The 18,143-nt window shown below is 41.3% G+C and overlaps 1 protein-coding gene across 1 annotated transcript in view; it reads left to right on the top strand.

Moving 5' to 3' along the window:
* The window catches only part of CELSR1 (cadherin EGF LAG seven-pass G-type receptor 1), a 329,426-nt gene that overhangs the window by 199,848 nt on the left and 111,435 nt on the right, over window positions 1–18,143 (top strand). Inside the window, 4 exon segments of the mRNA XM_030217205.1 lie at window positions 3,931–4,088; window positions 5,165–5,328; window positions 10,602–10,727; window positions 15,594–15,760. Coding sequence (XP_030073065.1) covers window positions 3,931–4,088; window positions 5,165–5,328; window positions 10,602–10,727; window positions 15,594–15,760 — 615 coding nt within the window.

Here is an 18,143-nt window from a genome sequence, read left to right as displayed (position 1 = left end):
CCCTTGTGCCCGCTGAGACTCTCTCTGTTTGGCTGCATCGGGACCTCCCAGGAACAGGAGATGTTGTCAACTCAAACGGTAATGTATGGTTTATGATTTACTTACTTGAATAAAGTTTATGTAATAACCTTTGACCACCTCTATAGTCTGTGTGACAGAGATATCCTCGAAAGAACCTAAAGCAGAACATCCGGTTAACACATGAGACCTTATCACTAAGTGGTGGTAAGGTCTCAGGCCTAAAATGAATGCGCGCTGGTTTTGATTTTGCCTTGTCCATTTTTGACCAGAAAAAGGGCCTTTTTTGCAAGCACACTGAAAAATGGACCTGCGCGCATCCAAAACATGCACCTACACCAGCGCAGGGCATTTTTCAGCACACCTTAGTAAAAGGACCCCAGGGTCTGTTGGACTCATCTATCAACGTGTCTCCTTCCTGCTGGTCCTGAGCACAAGAAACTGCAGATCTACATCACCTTCTATTACAATGTTCAAATGTCCATCTATTTTGGTGCGCAGTATGGGACAGAATAATATCAATTATTCCAGTGGAGAAACCCACCCATATATCCTACAGCATGGTTATTCTTTGCTCATCATGTCCTGATCTTACCCTCCAAGGATGTTTCTACAAATTATTAAGCGTCATGATGGCATCTGCTTCTCATATGATCATTTTACATTGGAAGGACAATTCTAAGCTCAGTTTTCCAGAGTGGTAGTCTCACTTATGCGCTAAACAGCTAACTCCATACATTTCCATAATTTTTCCCATATCCATATCCAGAAAGTGTGACTTCTCTTGGACAACTTCTGTGAAACTAATAACTCATGAATAATATATATGCTTTTGGTATCCATTTCTCTATTAGTAAAACACCCTTTTCAGTAAAACATCAGATAATATATTGCCCACATAGCGATAAATGTTAAACTTTCTGTATTACTACTTAAAGAACCTTATGTAATTCTGTTGTTGTTTACGTAATATGTTTACTTCATTGTGATGACATGAATATCATTTATGTGTGTTCACATGTTTAAGAAATTCTTTGAATAAAAACATTTTTAAAGAATGGCCACTTCTTGACCTAACTGTCTGTTCCAATCTCTATATTCTAAGTAAATTTGGGCTCTTTGTTTAAAAAAAAAATGAAAAAACAAACCCACAAACCTTCTTTCTATTTTTTGAAATAAATGATTTAACTAATGGAAATTGATACTGCACTTATATTTTTTGTGGTCAAGTTTTAATTAATTGTATTTGCAACTAATTTTCAATAAAGAAAATTATACAAGTGAAAGACTTTACAGTCCTTGAAATATTCTTTGCGACTATAGTGAACTAGCTGAGTTACAGGCTTATTTTCAAAAGTGATCGCCGGCCATTTCCCGACATAAATCAGGAGATGGCCGGCGATCTCTCAAAGGCGGTGAAATCAGTATAATCGAAAGTGGCGTTTTTGACAGCATCGCTGCTTTCCCGTTGCCTCACTGGCGAAAGTTCAAGGGGGCGTGTCGGCGGCTTAGTGAAGGCGGGCATGGGCGTGGCTACCAGATGACCGGCTTTCGCGGATAAAAGAATAAAAAAAAGCGGCGTTAAGTAGTATTTCACCGGGTTTACTTGGTCCTTTTATTATCACGACCAAGCCTAAAAAAGGTGCCCCAACTGACCAGTGGTCACCAACCCCCTCCCACACTAAAAAAATACAAATAAAAACCTTTTTTGCCAGCCTGTATACCAACCTCAAATGTCATATCCAGCTCCCTGACAGCAGTATGCAAGTCCCTGGAGCAGTTTTTAATGGGTGCAGTGCACTTCAGGCAGGCAGACCCAGGTCCATCCCCCCCTACCTGTTACACTTGTGGTGCTAAGTGTTGAGCCCTCCAAACCCCCAAAACCCACTGTACCCACATGTAGGTGCCCCCCTTCACCCATAAGGGCTATGGTAATGGTGTAGAGTTGTGGGGAGTGGGTTTGGGGGGGATTTGGGGGCTCAGCACCCAAGGTAAGGGAGCTGTGCACCTGGAAGCTATTTGTGTAATTTTTAAACATTTGTAGAAGTGCCCCCTAGGGTGCCTGGTTGGTGTCCTGGCATGTCAGGGGGACCAGTGCACTACAAATGCTGGCTCCTCCCACGACCAAATGCCTTGAATTTCGCTGGGTTTGAGATGGCTGGCATTTTTTTTCCATTATCACTGAAAAACAAAACCGGCGATCTCAAACCTGGGGAACTCTGGCATTTGGCCAGGCTAAACCGTATTATCGAAAGAAAAGATGGCCAGCCATTTTTTTCGATAATACGGTTCTGGCCAGCTGTAGCACCGCCGCCACACTAGATCGCCGGGACATTCAATTATGCCCTCTTAGCCTGTTGGATTATAACTTTTTAATAGAGTAGTAATGTCCTTTAAAATCCTTTAGTCTTCCCAGTTTCTTTAGCTACTTTCATTAATTTAATATAGGTGCACCTGGAGTGTTTTGATATTTGATCCCTGGCTGAGCTTATAATTTGATATGCATATGGGTGACACTTTGGTCAGTCCTTTTGCTCCATAGTTCTGCAATTTATATGTGTAGGCTTGGGTGCAGATTAATATAGGCTTTGGCATTTGTTACAGTACTCTGCTTCACTTATTTTGAACAGTATCCAGTGTTTAGAAGCTGCATAAATATGTAATTTATGGTGCATTTAGAAATTAAAATAAGCATCGTCCTAACAAAATCCAATATAATAATAAAACCTTGGAACACTGTTTTACAGAGGACAAATCCCTTACATAAGGAGTTGCCACTTAGTAGTTGCATGATCTGCTGCTATAAGAGAGAGAAAATAATATACAGCTGATTATGATACTGGACCGTCTGCCTTTGTAATGTTCTCTTGACTAGTATTGGTTTAAATTAGGTTAGATACTTCTTGTAATTTGCTGTCTATTCTTATGTAGTGTTCATTTTGTTTGAATTATAGTAGTTAATGCTGCTTTTGTATGGTAGGTTTCCTATATGTATGCTGAATTAGGATTTTTTCAGATTTTGTATTTCACAGTGTGCCTGGTAGTGAAGAGATTTATATTGCTTTTACATAGGTGAAATGATAATCATAATTGTTATTTTTATTTTTATGGTACTTTCCATGCAGAATGTTCTGATCTGTACCTGTTGTGTGGAGAGGATGGGTAGAGAGGGATTTTGTGGATGTAGAACCAATTACATTTAGTTCATAAGAACTGCCATACTTTGTCAGACCAATGGTCCATGAGGGTTTTGGAGTGTGCCATGTATGCAAGCATTAGCCGTCAGGTATGTTCTGATTTAAAAAAACAAAACAAAACATTGAGAACCACTGTTTTAGTAGGATGAAATGGAAGATGAAATATTTTCATACCTGTCAGTGTTCTTTCCTTGAGGACTTGATAGACCAGTTCAGGGCCCACCCTGAAAGACTATAGGGTTAGGGAATTTTCCTTTGGGCTCTGCCTGCTCTCTCCCTGATTTGAAATAATCCTTCAATAATGTTTGTGGTTATCATATTTTTCAGTGGTTCCTTGTGGGGTTTCCTATTTGATGTATAGTGGTTTTGCATTGTTCTGTTTTGGCAATAGAATACTGAAATTCTCCAGGTTGCACCAGGCCTTATACCAGTGATATCACTGGAAGTGTCCATGTTCTCTACCTTTATCAGCTGGTAGGGGGCACAACCCATTTGTACTGGTCTAGCAGGACTCAAGGAGATTAACAGGTATAATAGATTTCACCATATATATTTGAGAGATGTAAAGCGTGTATAAGATGTTGGAGCAAAGTTATGTAGATTACTTCCATTGTATGTGAAATATAACTACTTGAGAAACAGTGTAAATGTGGTTAAATTTATTTGCCCTATTACTCTGATTATGTTCATTTCTTTCCATCTTCTTTCTTGGAAGCCCAACATTGGAAGGCTTGGTATCCCCCATGGACCATCAGGGGAGAAGGTTGCTGTGGTTACAGTCGATGACTGTGATACTGCCGTGGCTGTGCGCTTTGGAAACCTCATTAAAAACTACAGCTGTGCTGCCCAAGGGACCCAAACTGGATCAAAAAAGTGAGGAGCTGTTTTTATCATTTTCATTGCTTACCTCAAAGCTAAACTCACTTGTCAGAATATAGAAAACTTTTGTGTTTTTTGGGAAGTTTTAGTTTTTGTGACACTGCTGATTTTCATGTATCCAGGCAATAATTTTAACAAGAGTGACCATTCCTTCTTTGGAACTGGGGATTAGTAGAGCAAATCTATTATTCATTTAAGGATTAAAATACATGTTAACAATATGTGGAAAGGAAGTAATTTTTAACTTAGATTGTGTATTTCTCAAAGGATGCTGGACTAAATTTAGGTTGCATTATACCAATAGCAGAGCTTAGTGTAAGACTGTTTACATAAAGTTCAATGGCCTGGCATGTGTTTTCTTTTCATTTGTTGTTGTTTTTGTTCTTTGATGAAAATAAGCCAAATGGTAATATGCGCTGGAAAACATTTTGAAAACAAATTCAGAGCAGACACCAGTCAAGACGACAAATTATGTTGATAAAAGATGGGTTTTTTTTTGTTACATTTGTACCCCGCGCTTTCCCACTCATGGCAGGCTCAATGCGGCTTACATGGGGCAATGGAGGGTTAAGTGACTTGCCCAGAGTCACAAGGAGCTGCCTGTGCCTGAAGTGGGAGTCGAACTCAGTTCCTCAGTTCCCCAGGACCTGAAAAACAGAATAAATAAAAGTTAAAAATAAGAAAGAAAATCAATTGAGCTATGTATTTTTTAAACTCGAAGAAAAATGTGACAATTTTAATGTAACAGTCAAATAACCTTAAGCCCCGTCCAATCTTGCATCTTTTGTTATATACATGTCACTGTAATTTTGCACGTGTTTTTGATAGGATTAGAATGCCGATATGTTTAAATTAAAGAGAAAGAACTTTCAAAACTTAAAATGTTACTGTCTTCTTTGGAATGCAATAAATATTAACACAAAAAATAAAGGATGTAATGAATTTGCAAACTATTGTAAATTTTTACATTTTTTTCTTAGTACTGCTGGCTCAGTAGTACTCTTCAGATTTCTTTTAATCAGGCATGCATTCTAAAAGCAAGAAGTTAATCTACATTGTTTCCTCTCCAGGTCTTTGGATCTGACAGGTCCTCTGCTCCTTGGAGGTGTTCCAAACTTACCTGAGGATTTCCCTATCCACAACAGGCAGTTTGTGGGATGTATGAGGAACCTGACCATTGACAGCAAGCAGATAGACATGGCTAGTTTTATAGCCAACAATGGCACTGTTGCAGGTATGAGCCAAACTTACACAATATAAGAGATCCTCATGCTCTTTCACCTCAAAAAGTGACTTTATGGAGCCATCCTTTCTACAAGGAATATGTCGAAGATAATGATGACTACTACCACTCATTTCTGTAGCACTGCTAAATGTACACAGCACTGTATAGATACACATAAGGAGTGCCATCTTTTTGTAGATTACAACCTAGTCAAGAGAGAGGGGAAAAATCTTTAGAATTTAATTTGTTGTAGCAAACATGGCTAAAACTAACAAGACTTTGAACTGGGAGAGCCAGTTTTTAAGATGTACTGTAGCCTCAAAATGGTAAGATTTTCAGCAGGATTTGAATATGACCACAGATGGGGGGCCACTGACGTGGATAGCAAAGTGGAAAATGCAGCTTTCGGAGTTGATGATGGGTAAGAAGGGCATAGATAAGAGCAGGTTGCCACTGAACTGAGCTTGCAAGGAGTGATATATGAGGGAGAGAAGAAATAAGGAGTAATAAGATGCTGTAGAGCAAAAACCTACACCTACAAGTTAGGTGAGGTAGGAGAAGCTATGAGGAAGGCAGATGGGGCACCAATGTAATGATTTAAGACCAATGGTTACATGTTTGTAACGATACAAAATCCTGAGTGGTGTAGAACAAGTAGAAGTGAATTATCTTTTTTTTTTTACTCTTTCAAAAAGTACAAAGACTAGTGAAAACTCAAGTTACAAGGAAATACTTTTAAAACAAATAAGAGTAAATATTTTTTCATTCAATGAATAGTTAAGCTCTGGAACTCATTTCCAGAGACATCGATGTGGTAATAGCAGCTAGTGTATCTGGGTTTAAAAAAGGTTTGGTATGTTCCTGCAGGAAAAGTCTATAGTTTGCTATTGATATAAAAACATGGAGAGGTCACTGCTTGCCCTGGGATTGATAGCATGGAATCTTGTTACTATTTTGTTTTTGCCAGTTATTTGTGATCTGGATTGGCTACTGTTGGAAACAGGATACTGGGCTAGATGGACCCGGTATGGCTATTCTTATTCTGAAGGAAGAGAAGTCATACAGCTGAATTTTGAATGGATTATACTGGAGATAGGTGGTTCAATGGAAAATATATGAAGAGTTGCTGTAGTCTAAACCATATTTATTCCAGTGTTACAAGAAAGGCAGGAGGACAGTGCATAGGTTGCAGTAATTGTTGGTCTCTTGTCTGACTAGGCTGTCACTTAGACACATCATGAAGGTGCCACACAAGCCAAAAGAGGGAAAGAAGGCCATTGCTGATACTAAAGCAACCTCTTCCACCATTTGCTACACTTTCTTCAGAGACTATAAAGGGTCTATTTCTTTACATAGCTTCCCACTGTTCCAGAACCTGTGGGATAGTTGTGTCCATCTACCAGCAGGTGGAGATAGAGCAGTGGAAACTGAGCTGAGACATATTTCTCTTGGCATCCAGTCTAGCTCCTCAGTATTTTATATCTCCAGCAGGTATATGGACACACTTTTCAATCTCTGGCTCTGAATGCTTTGCTCCTGGTCCAGTTGGTCAACTGGTCCCCCGTTGAGCTTTGCAGGTGGCTTGAGTCTGCAGAGTCATATCTGGAGGTCTTAGATCCCTTTCTGTGGAATTTACTTCTTCCCTCCTGTCACCCCCCCCCCCCCCCCCCCGTTTCCTGTGAAACTATCCTTTTCCAACACAACCTTAAAAAAATAAAAAAGGTGAAAGAAAGAGGTTCGCCAGAGAGCGTGGGACAGGGTATCAAACCTGAGCCTTTCTCATCTGTGTTAAGACTTGTGGAGACTGTGAGCTTGGGGGAAGCAGCCAGCAGCAATATGTCTGACTAAAGTTTGACCGAGAACCTCTTGGAGGGCTACAAGTTCTACTTGGTGCAGGGGGGAGGGATCCTGACTCACCGCTTGGGTTATATTGTGCTGCACTTGTGACAGTCAAGGTGAATAGTGATTCCCACAGAGGCAGCTAAGTGGTTTTCCTGCTGTGGGACCCACCAGCTGGTGTCTGGGCTTTGTAAAACATGCAAGTCAGGAATCTCATGGGATGCGGAGGAAACTGTCGGTGGCAGCACATCTTCGGATTTGGCACAGCTTCTGAATATGCTGGGGTCTTTGGGCTCTCTAGCAGAGCCAGTGAACAATTTGATGCAGGAGAGCACAGGAATGGGCACCATTTTGTCAGGGCTGACTGGCAGTGAGGAGCTACAATGGCATTTTAATATTTGTTTATTCTGGTACTGGTCAGGAATTTTATATAATTTTGTAATCTGCATTGAACTGGATAGGTGACTGAGGAATATAAGTCTTGATATATAATGTAATGGCACAGGGCACCTGGACACAACAGGAGTCTCAGTGATCGATTAATCACTTGCCTTACGCAGCTTTGCTGCCTTTCTGGTGGGGGCCCTGGTCTGAGTTTTCTCTGACAGTGCGACAGCGGTGGCTTATATCAACAAGTAAAGTGTGACCCACAGTCATCCAATGGTGGTGGAGGTGGTCTCCCTCATGCGTTGGGCAGCAAAAAATTCTTCTCTGCTTGTCAGCAGTTCATATCGTAGGATCCTTGAATATGGAGGCAGGCTTTCTCAGCAGACATTCCTTGGACCTGGGAGAATGGGAACTATCCAGCCAGGGGTTTCAGCTGATGGATCGATGGGGTTCTCTGCTTCTAGACTTGTCGACAAAAAGGAATGCCAAAGTGCCCAAGTTCTTCAACCGTTGGAAAGAACCAAGCTTGAAGGGGATCAGTGCCCTACTGTAGCCCTGGCCAGAGACACATCTACTGTATGTCTTTCCTTCTTCGCCCACAGTAGGCCACATGTTGAAAAGGATTGCATTGAATAATTCTCGTGGCTCCAGATTGGCCACGGAAGTCGAGATATGTGAACCTAATTCGACTACTGGATGGGGGTCCTCTCCGTCTTCCGCAGGTGCACGGCCTACTGAAGCAAGGTCCAGTGCTCTTGAAGGATCTGTGCCTGTTTGTTCTTACAGCTTGGCCATTGAAATAGCTTGGTTGAGACAAAAAGGTTATTCAGATTCAGTCATTGCTATCTTGCTTCTAGCTTGGTAATGCTCTACATCAACAGTGTATGCGAGGGTATGGAGGATGTTCGAGGGCTGGTGTTCTGTCCTTTCTCAGAGAAGAAGAAGAGGCTTAGTATTTTTGCTTGAAGCATAGAATCCTCATTAGATATCTAGAAGTCACAAATGAGTTTCAGAAATTGAACAGTTTGTGCTTTTTAGTAAACAGAGGGTTGGCCTCATGGCTTCAAAGTCCACAATTGCTAGATGGCTGAAGAGACTATCTCAGCTTATTTGCGGGGAAACAGGCTCTTCAGGTCTTGTGGGCTCATTCTACAAGGCATACAGCGATATTTTGAGTGGTGACTACCTTAGTGTCTCTGGCAGATATTTGTAAGCCACATCCCTTGGCCAAACACTACAGGGTGAACATTGCGGCACGCTTGGAGGCCAGTTTTGGGATTTTGGTCCTTAGGGCAGTGGTTCCGCCAGGATCCCACCCTAGTGATTGCTTTTGAACATCCCACAGGTTCTGGAATAGTGGGAAGCTACAAAATGGAAGGAGAAATTAGGTTTTACCTGAGATGAGAGAGGTCCACACATATTTGTTCATCAGCTTAGTGTTAGAATGCACAAAACCTTTAACTCCTTGCTAACCTGAGTTTCTCCTTACTGCTTGTCTATGTAAATACTGAGGAGCCAGGACTGGCTGCCAAGATAGATACATCTCAGCTCAGTTCTCTGTCTCCATCTACTGGTTGATAGACATGACTATCCCACAGATTCTGGAATGGTGGGAAGGACTAATGGAAAGAAAATGATCAGGTAAGAACTAATTCCTCCATACTGGACAGGCATGCTATGTGAGGTAGAAAGAAGGGCAATGGAGTTACCTTGAGGTAAACGCCTGAAAGAAGAGCAGTGGCATTCCTAGACTATTCACCACCCAGGGCAGGTCGCCACTGTGCCCCCCGGTGCACATCACCCCACCACCTTTCACCCCACCACCTTTCCTCTAACCTCCTTGCCTCCTACCAAGGTGGTGCACAGAGCAGGCGCATGGCCATGGAACAGGAAGTAACGTCAGAGAGTGCAGGGGGCCAGCAGAGCCAACAGCCGCACGCCTGCTTCACACACCCCATTGCTGCCTACACCCGGGGCAGACCGCCCCCACTGCCCTTGGTACACTACTGTGCAGAAGACTCGTGTGTTCCAGCATTTGTCTTGTAAATATTGAAGGCTGGGTCCTGCTTTATCTAACATTGTAGACCAGAAATGTATGGTGTGCATAGAATAAAAGATTTAGAGCCATTTAGTAAAATTTTGGGCAGGTATATTCCATATGATCAATTACAAATTAAAGAGAGAATACATAGAGGGCAAAACGTGTCATGCCTTACTTTGAAATATGTTGTTGCGGTAGGGAAGGAGAGGCATGTGAGTGGGTGGAAAATAAGAAAGGGAGTCTAAGAACAGTTTATTTTCTGTCAGAGCTGTTTTGATATACCTGATTTTCTGTTTGTTATACAATATTTTTATTTATTTATTATTTATTGCATTTGTATCCCACATTCCCCCACCTATTTGCAAGCTCAATGTGGCTTACATAGATTTGTTAACATTGTCATTTCAGGATATCAGATACAGTTCGTAATGTGTACCGATTAAGGAAGGGGAAAAAGAAGAAGGAAGAGAGTGATTAGGGTAGTTATAGAAGGTGGGCGTTCATACTTGAGTGGGTTGGTGAGGTGACTTAGTGAGGCTATAGGTTCTCATTGTAGGCCTTGTTGAAGAAGAATGTGAATGTTCTCTGTTTTCACTCGATTAATATTTGTTTTTATTGTCTTGAAACAATGGCATTTCTTAAAAAAAGTAATTTGGGTTACCCTGCAGCTATTCTTTTAGTTTTGAGTCAGCCTTTTATCAGTTTGGTTGTTACGGTTGTTACTGCACTAACACTGAGGCAATTCATTACAGTGCTTTTACTGTCAAGATTTCTCTTTTTAAGAAGAAATATTTTGACAAGTGCCCCTATGTGCCTTGAATCCTATTTATACTGCTTTCCTTTGGTCCATAAAATAAATGCTTATATTTGACTCTGCTACAGTTTATATTTGGAACTGATAAAAGTAAAGGGGATATTCTAAATTATATGCAACTGGTTTGAGACTATTATGCTGAAATGCAGTCAGTAGTTTATGAATATTAAGGATCACGGGATATATTTTGTTACACCACAGGCTGTGCATCTAAGAAGAACTTCTGCGACACCACTGCCTGTCAGAATGGAGGGACATGTGTAAACCACTGGAACACTTACATGTGTATGTGTCCCCTGCATTATGGTGGGAAAAACTGTGAGCAAGGTAGGATGTGGAATCATTGTACCCTTATAAATTTTGCTTGTATTGATGTGGTGTTAGCTTAAATAGCCAGCCCTGTATGCATTCTAATTTGTATTGCTTCTTTAATACAGGGTGTGACAAAACTGGGTATTTAAGCCTTTAAAACTGTATTATTTCTTGAGGTGTATTTCTCTAGTTTGGCCAGCAGGTGGTGCATGTTTATGTTTAAAGCTGTTTACAGAGAACTGGCTGTTCCTTCTTTAGTTAGCACAGATAAGAGATAACCTGCACTGATGTGGCCAGCTATTTTTAAAACTTGTTGTTCTGGGATCTGACTGGCCCAGGAGCTCAAAATTCAGCTAGGATGTACTGGCCTTTTCTCCAATTTCCCCCAACTGCCATTTTCCCTTACCCAAAGTCTTTATCCACAGGCAATCAAGAATGCATATGCCAGCTTAACTAACATTTCAGGTTACATATTGACCCCTCCAAGAAACCACCTCTCTTTAAACTGGCTAGAAGCAAAACCCAAGGAAAAATAGGAGCTTGCACTTAAGTTTTAATCTATATAAGCATTTAACTGAGAACACAAGCAGAAACCCCATAAAACAATACATCCCTAAATTCAAGCTTCTCTTGGCAGGTCCACCTTTCTGTAAACTTATTAACACAACCCATACTAATAACAGTAGGTTAACCTAGAGAGCAAAAATTCCACAGTTTATTGCAAAATTCCACTTTCATCAGAGGGGATGGTTTCCTCCATGCTTTAGCAATGTTACCCCTTGATGAAACCAAACACTCTCGCAGCAACCACTATGTGAAATGCTCCTAGGTTAATCATGACGTAGGCACATTATCTGATCCTTCTTAACCTCAAATTCCCTCTTGACATAATCCAAGCACAGTTCCCAGAACTCTTGTATCACTAGGCAAGACCATCATATATGGGACTACCCATCTGACCACACTCATGCCTACAATCTTTAAAGGCAGTTGGATACATTCTATTTGGGGTTTTTTTTAAGTGGTGTTCCAGCAATAGTACAACTTGTAGTCATTCTCCGCTAAAGCAGCTGAAATTGAATCTTTGTGATACTGGCCACAATATGGTTCCATTTCTTCTCATCGATCAACACCCTCAAGTCTCATTCCCAGTCTACTATGTGCTTCATCCTAAAGACACCTTGGGCAACTAGCAGCCCATGTATCTTTGATAACAGACCCTTCAAACAACCATCCCCTTTGCAATCTGTTTCAAAACATGGATATCTCGTTATCCATATCTTGTCTCACACCATTTGAAACAAGGAAGTGTACCACTTGAATATAGTTAAAAATAATAATTGGTGACATATATATTCAGTCTTCATTTTGTCATCATGCATAAATTAGCCCATCTTAGATAGCTCTTTCTTTTCCCAGCCCTCAAAACTGGGAAGAAATCCTAGTTTAGATGAAACTGGGGAGGAGTGAAAGTATATACAGCCCTCTCCAAGAACCTTTCCGAGCCTTGACTGTGTTAGACAAAAGGGTTCTGCAAGTTCCACCCTCTCATGGTTCCCATGCATTAATAAAAGAAGGGCCTCATATCCACATCCATTTGCTCTATTTGGATCTGGTGTTTGTTCATGTTCCTGTGCTGTTTCACCACATATTTGAGCTGCTATAAAATACTTCCTACAATTAGGAACAACCAGGTATTACTGCAGCATTCTTCTGGAAACGTTGCCAGGGATTCCCTATGCTGTAGTTCAAACTTTACACTGAGGTCTTGGTGGTGGTGGTGGTTATTATTATTATTTATTGGAATTTATTAACTACCTTTATGAACAGCTTTATGAATGTGATTACTTATGCATACATGTGAACGATGCACCGCCTACTTGAGAGTATAGGCCGAGTGTCCCACCATAAAGTCACCACTTGCCAAAGGTGCCAACAGAGTGTTCAGTATCCCAAGCCCCGCTTGCCGAAAGTACAAACCAAGTGTCCAATATCCAAAGCACCGCTTGCCGAAAATGCGAGCCGAGTGTCGACCAGACATTTCTACTCGTAAGGAGAGATCGGTCTCCCCTTCCTACTTTCCTCTGCTAGAGAATCTTGTCTAAGGGTCCCCTTTCCTCTCAGGGTGAGTTTTAACTCCTCAAACATTTTCCTGTGTTCATAGGTCAGGGCAAGGCCCAGAGGGTCCCAATAGCTCTCCCCTGCTCCCGGTCTCTTTCCATTTAAGCTCCCAGAGTCGTCTTTCAGTTATCAGGGCTTCTGATACTGTTCATCCATGTAAATCCAGTGCAAATGAACTGAGACCATTCAAACTCTCAGCTGTTCAGCTTTTTGTTCTCTCTCTCTCCTCTCAGAAGTAGTTCCACTAACCTCCAGAGGGATAGTCCTCCTCCCTCCCTTGCCGCCTCCCATGTAGTCTTCTCTACCTGACTACTACCACCCTAGCAAGGCCCTGGGATTCACCCAAAGTGTAATGGTGGGGACTAAACCCAAGTTGTCTTCTTGTAGAGACTTGGAGAAACCTCCTCTGGTCTAGGGAACCTAATTCCCAGTGAAGGGACATACACCCCCTATCATAACACATATCTGTTCATTTAGGGGCCACTGTATTTGTTTCAGTTTGTATTCATTTTTCAAGCTATATTTTTATCAAAATTACTGTTTTTCAACAAATCTGCATTTTGTTTGCTTTAATTTGACACTTCATATATTAATGAAAACAGCAAATGGTCTACAATGGTATCAGCACAAAAAAGCTCATTATTAGCATACAGATATTAAATGATTTAATAATTGAAAATTTAAAACTATTTCTCATTCATTTTATTTTCTGCTTATATGACCAGTTTCACATACTTTCTTCAGCTATACATACAATTTGCCTTCAGTTAGCCATTCATTTATCCCAATGTTCATGTGTCTATCGAGATGTTTCATTTGTATTGTTCTGAATCTGTGACTATCAACTCTGTTATATGAATGTGTTTTCTATGTTGCCTATTATGGTTCATTTGTACTCTGATGCCATTTATCATACTTCTATTATATGATTGTTCTACTGTGCTGTTGTGTATATTTCTGATACTATATTGGATTACTCCTACAACTTGGATTTAATTTGCCATCTCCAAGTTCTTCTCATTGATTGTATTTAGCTTATGTTTGATCACTTTACTAATTTTATTTTAACAAAATATTAAGTTTTGTTCCAAGCTGTAGCTGTTGTACACCACCTTGTGTGAATCTCTTTATAAAATGGTAAATAAATCCCAATCAATAAATAAAATTCTGATATATATATATATATATATAATATATATCTGATCCTCCTGCAAACATGTCTGCTTTTCAGAGTAGCTAATAAGGGAAAGGAAAGGGAATGGGACTCAGTGTACCACCTTTCTATGAGGCAGATGCACTAAAGCTAAATGAGCCTTTAATGACTCTCCAACGAGGAAAATTTGATCCGTTGCATGCATCAAAGGGCTTTTACCGAGGAAGCCAGCAGCTAACGAAAACGGAATGGAGATGAGCAATTAGTGTGAAAACCCCATTGAAACGACATGCACTAACCTTTTCCGATTGCCTTTACGCAGGAAAAAGGCAGGAAATCTAACGAGAGGTCTGGACCTCTCGTTAGGACAGCTCTGTGCCAGGAAAAATCATTAAGTGAAAAAATAAACAAACTTTGAGCCAATCCCAGCGCATTAGCAGAGCTAAAAGCGCTGTGATTGGTCCAAAGGACGTCAGAAAACACATAAAAAAATAAAAATAAAAAAAGGATCGGGAGGGGGCAAGGGCGTAGGTTACCGACGTCAGACAGGGGCGGGCCCAGGAGGAGAGAGACGCGCGACAGAAGCTGGGCGAAGGCAGGCATCAGCTTTCTTCTTGCCCGTGCAGCGCCTTCGGACAGAGGAGAGAGGCGCTGCACGGGCCCGGTAAGAGGGAGGGGGGCCCGATGGAGGAGGGGAATGGCGGCGATGACCCCAAGAGGGGGCGGGGCACAGGGCTGAGGATGTCAGGAGGCGGAGCTGAGGTGAGACAGAGTAGCGAGGAAGGGAGGGGGGCAGGGGCTGCTAGAATTTTGCTTTTTCGGGGTGGGGGGAGCGGCGGAAAGTGGTTAGCAGCGGGGGGGGGGGCAAGGCCGCCCGTACAGGACGCTCCTGATGAGCGCCCTTGCCCCCTCCCGACCCTTTTTTTTTTATTTTTGTTTTGATTTGGGAGCCATGTGCTTGTGATTTGACTGTGTTTTGACTGTTTGTGGCATGCGCAGAGCAGCTAACATAACGCTTGGCTGCTCTGCGCATGATTTGGGGGCCGATTAACGATGTGTATTGTGATTCTTTGATACATTGTACGTTTCAATACCGATCTCAGCATGTGTGACTTTTTTTTTTGGTGCATTTTTCGTTATTTTAAAATCGTTAGGGACTTTAACGATTTAGATTTTTTTACGTTTGGTTGCTGCATCTGCCTCTATGTTTTTTGCAACTATATTCAAAGCGGTTTGCATAGTATATACAGGTACTTGTATCTGGGGCAATGAAGGGTTAAGTGACTTTCCTAGAGTCACAAGGAGCTGCTTTGGAAATTGAACCCAGTTCCCCGGGATCAAAGTCTACTGCACTAACCACTGGCTACTCACACTGAATGTTCCTGAAATATGTTGCATACACAAGATCTGGGAAACAGATCAGTTTGCCTACTAGACTAGTTTGGAGGGAACTGCACTCACTGCTCCAACACTGTTCTTTTTAGATTCTGCACAGACAGGCTCACTTTGTCTAAGCCTTAAATATAAGTGATGGGAAACATAGCTGCAATACTATGAAGGGTATTGGTACAACACTGGAAAGCAACATCTGTGCTCTCTCTTTCCAGTTATGCCTTTTCCCCAGCATTTTCACGGTGAGAGTATCGTCTTCTGGAATGACTTGGATATCACCATCTCTGTTCCATGGTACATTGGGCTGATGTTCAGGACTAGGCAAGTTAATGGCATGTTAATGCAGGCTAATGCTGGCTCCTCCTCCAAGATCAACATTCAGGTGAGATGCTGATATTCCTTATCCAGATAATTCAAAGTACCTTCATTAATTAACCAAAAGCTGAGCCTTTATCCAAAGAAAACCTTTGGGCAAAAGTACGTACAATATCCAAAGTAAAACAAATAATATAAAGTGTCTCACATTGCTCCCTTTGTTGATTCTACAGGCCCAAGCTGTGGCCAAAATGATTTTTTTACATGCAAAATAAGGAAACACAAGTATGCAGTACCATAGACTATAACAACTGGTCTATTCATACTTGAAACTGTTAGGAGAGATAGTGCCAAGTTTGCTGGGTTTTATTGTTTACGTTGTCTTCAGCTGTGTCACAAAAGCTAAAGTGAGTAGTTACTTATTACCAAGCTTCCTATGGCACAAATGAACATGGAAAGCTAAAGCAATTTTCTCCTTATAGTCCTGGCTTTGTGCCGTACATTTTCTGGTGTCAGTTTCATTGATCTGCATTTATCACTAGTTTAGCGAATTTCCTCTAATAGGGAGGAAAGATTAACTCATCTTTGATATTGAAAAGCAACTTCCTTCCCTTCAGAATTATATAAAAGTAAATATTTTTAACCCATATCTTCTGAGTAATATCAAAGAGCAGGTTTCACTGACAGACAGTAATGGATTTTAAATAAGCCAATACGCAGTCTCTGCAAATCTATGTAGTCTTGTGCTAGCCTCCCTTTTGCATAGGGTGGCCATAGTAGTAATGGATTAAAATTATGGGAGTCCTCATTACCCCTGTCCTTTCTTCGGTCCTCCCTTCTAGGGTCAGTTGCTCTTGCCTGCATTGCTGTCAGGAAATGCCGCCAGCCCCACAACACCAGCTTGTCTTCCAAAAGAAACTTCAGCAAGGGGCATACCAGCCCTTGCACACTGATAGGCCCTGCAGTACTCTGTCACTTGCATGGGTTTCCAAACTGATAGGAATCTCTGCCAGTTGCTGCAAAGCCTTTTAGCGTGCAATGGTGACAGACCTCACATTGACGTTACTTAGAGAAGGGGTAGTTCTGCAGAGCTGGCAGCCCTTACCAATCACAGGCCCAGTTCAAGGCATAGTAATGGCGAAGACACTTTGATGTCTCTGAAGATTTGGTGCAGGAGTCAATTGTCTGTTCCTAAATCTGGGCCTCCTGTCACTGGTACAAAAGTTCAAAATCTTTTGTTCAGAGACATGGAAGGGGAGGTTTGACTGATCCATTGCTTTCCTTCTTCATTTATAAAAGCAGGTTATTCTAATACATGGCTTATTTTCATTGGTATAGAAGAGTTGATTCTTCTGATATATTGTTTGTTCTGGACAGTGTAGAAGAGCAGGTTTGACTGACCCATTGCTTCTCTTCAGTGACAATCTATTTCCCTTCATTAGTGTTGAAAAGGAAGCTCAACTTGACTACTGCTTTCCTTCATCAGTTTAGAAGAACAGGTTATTGTGACCCACTGTTTCCTTTCAATTGTATGGAAAAGCAGGTTCTTCTGATCCATTGTTTAGCTCAGCAGTATAGAAGATCAGATTCTTTTAACTCACTTTATGTGAAAGGAAGAGAAAAGCACCAACACTTTGATAAGCTAATATGTTAACATTTATCTCAGCCTATTTAAAAAGAAAAGATAATTGGGTATTATTGATTTAATGACATCATATAATTACGTACTGCAAGTTGATTCAAGTTGTTTCAATTTACCCAGCAGTCAACAAGGACGTTTGTGTTTTCTGTTTAACCCACCGTATTTTTCCTAGGCAAGCTGTAGCTTTAGGAAGCACTATTTTATCATCAGAGTTCCTGGTTCCTCATAATGCTGAATTGGGGCTGCAAAATCGATCCTTTGCCTTAGGGTTTGGCGATCCCTGTAGAGTAGCAAGAAAGCAGTCCGCAGAAAAGGGAGCTGGGTCAGCCACACCTTTCTTCCTCTTCTCCCATATTCTTCCCCTGCCTGCTTGCAAATTCCTGTTTCTCTAAGGGACAAGTAGGATGCAAGTCCTCCCAGCATGGATGAGGCCAGACCCAGAATGCTATTCCAGCTTTGATGACTGTAGGTGGATTTTTGGCTGGTTTTTGTTTCCTTTCTTTTTTCTCATTTGCACAGTACAGGCCTCTTTTGAGGGCTCTGGACAATCCCAATCAGGTATTTTGTTTTCAAAGCTGAGTTATTTGATTTCACTGGGGTTGTGTTTTTTGGTGATATGTCCCAAAAGAAATCCCCAGTGGCTTGAAAAGATGCACCTGGTGTGGCAAAACCACATCTGTAACAGACATAATTGGTGCTTGCAATGCCTAGGGAATGACTATGAATCCTCTCAATGTGATTTGTATTCACATATATCAGAGAGAGGTCCAGTAAAGAAAAGCAGTGCAAATTACTTTTTGGTATCTCT

This window comes from Microcaecilia unicolor, chromosome 10 (assembly GCF_901765095.1).
Source record: "Microcaecilia unicolor chromosome 10, aMicUni1.1, whole genome shotgun sequence".
NCBI lineage: Eukaryota > Metazoa > Chordata > Amphibia > Gymnophiona > Siphonopidae > Microcaecilia > Microcaecilia unicolor.
The sequence above is the reverse complement of the archived record's forward strand: the minus strand, read 5'-3'. Positions and strand labels throughout refer to the sequence as shown.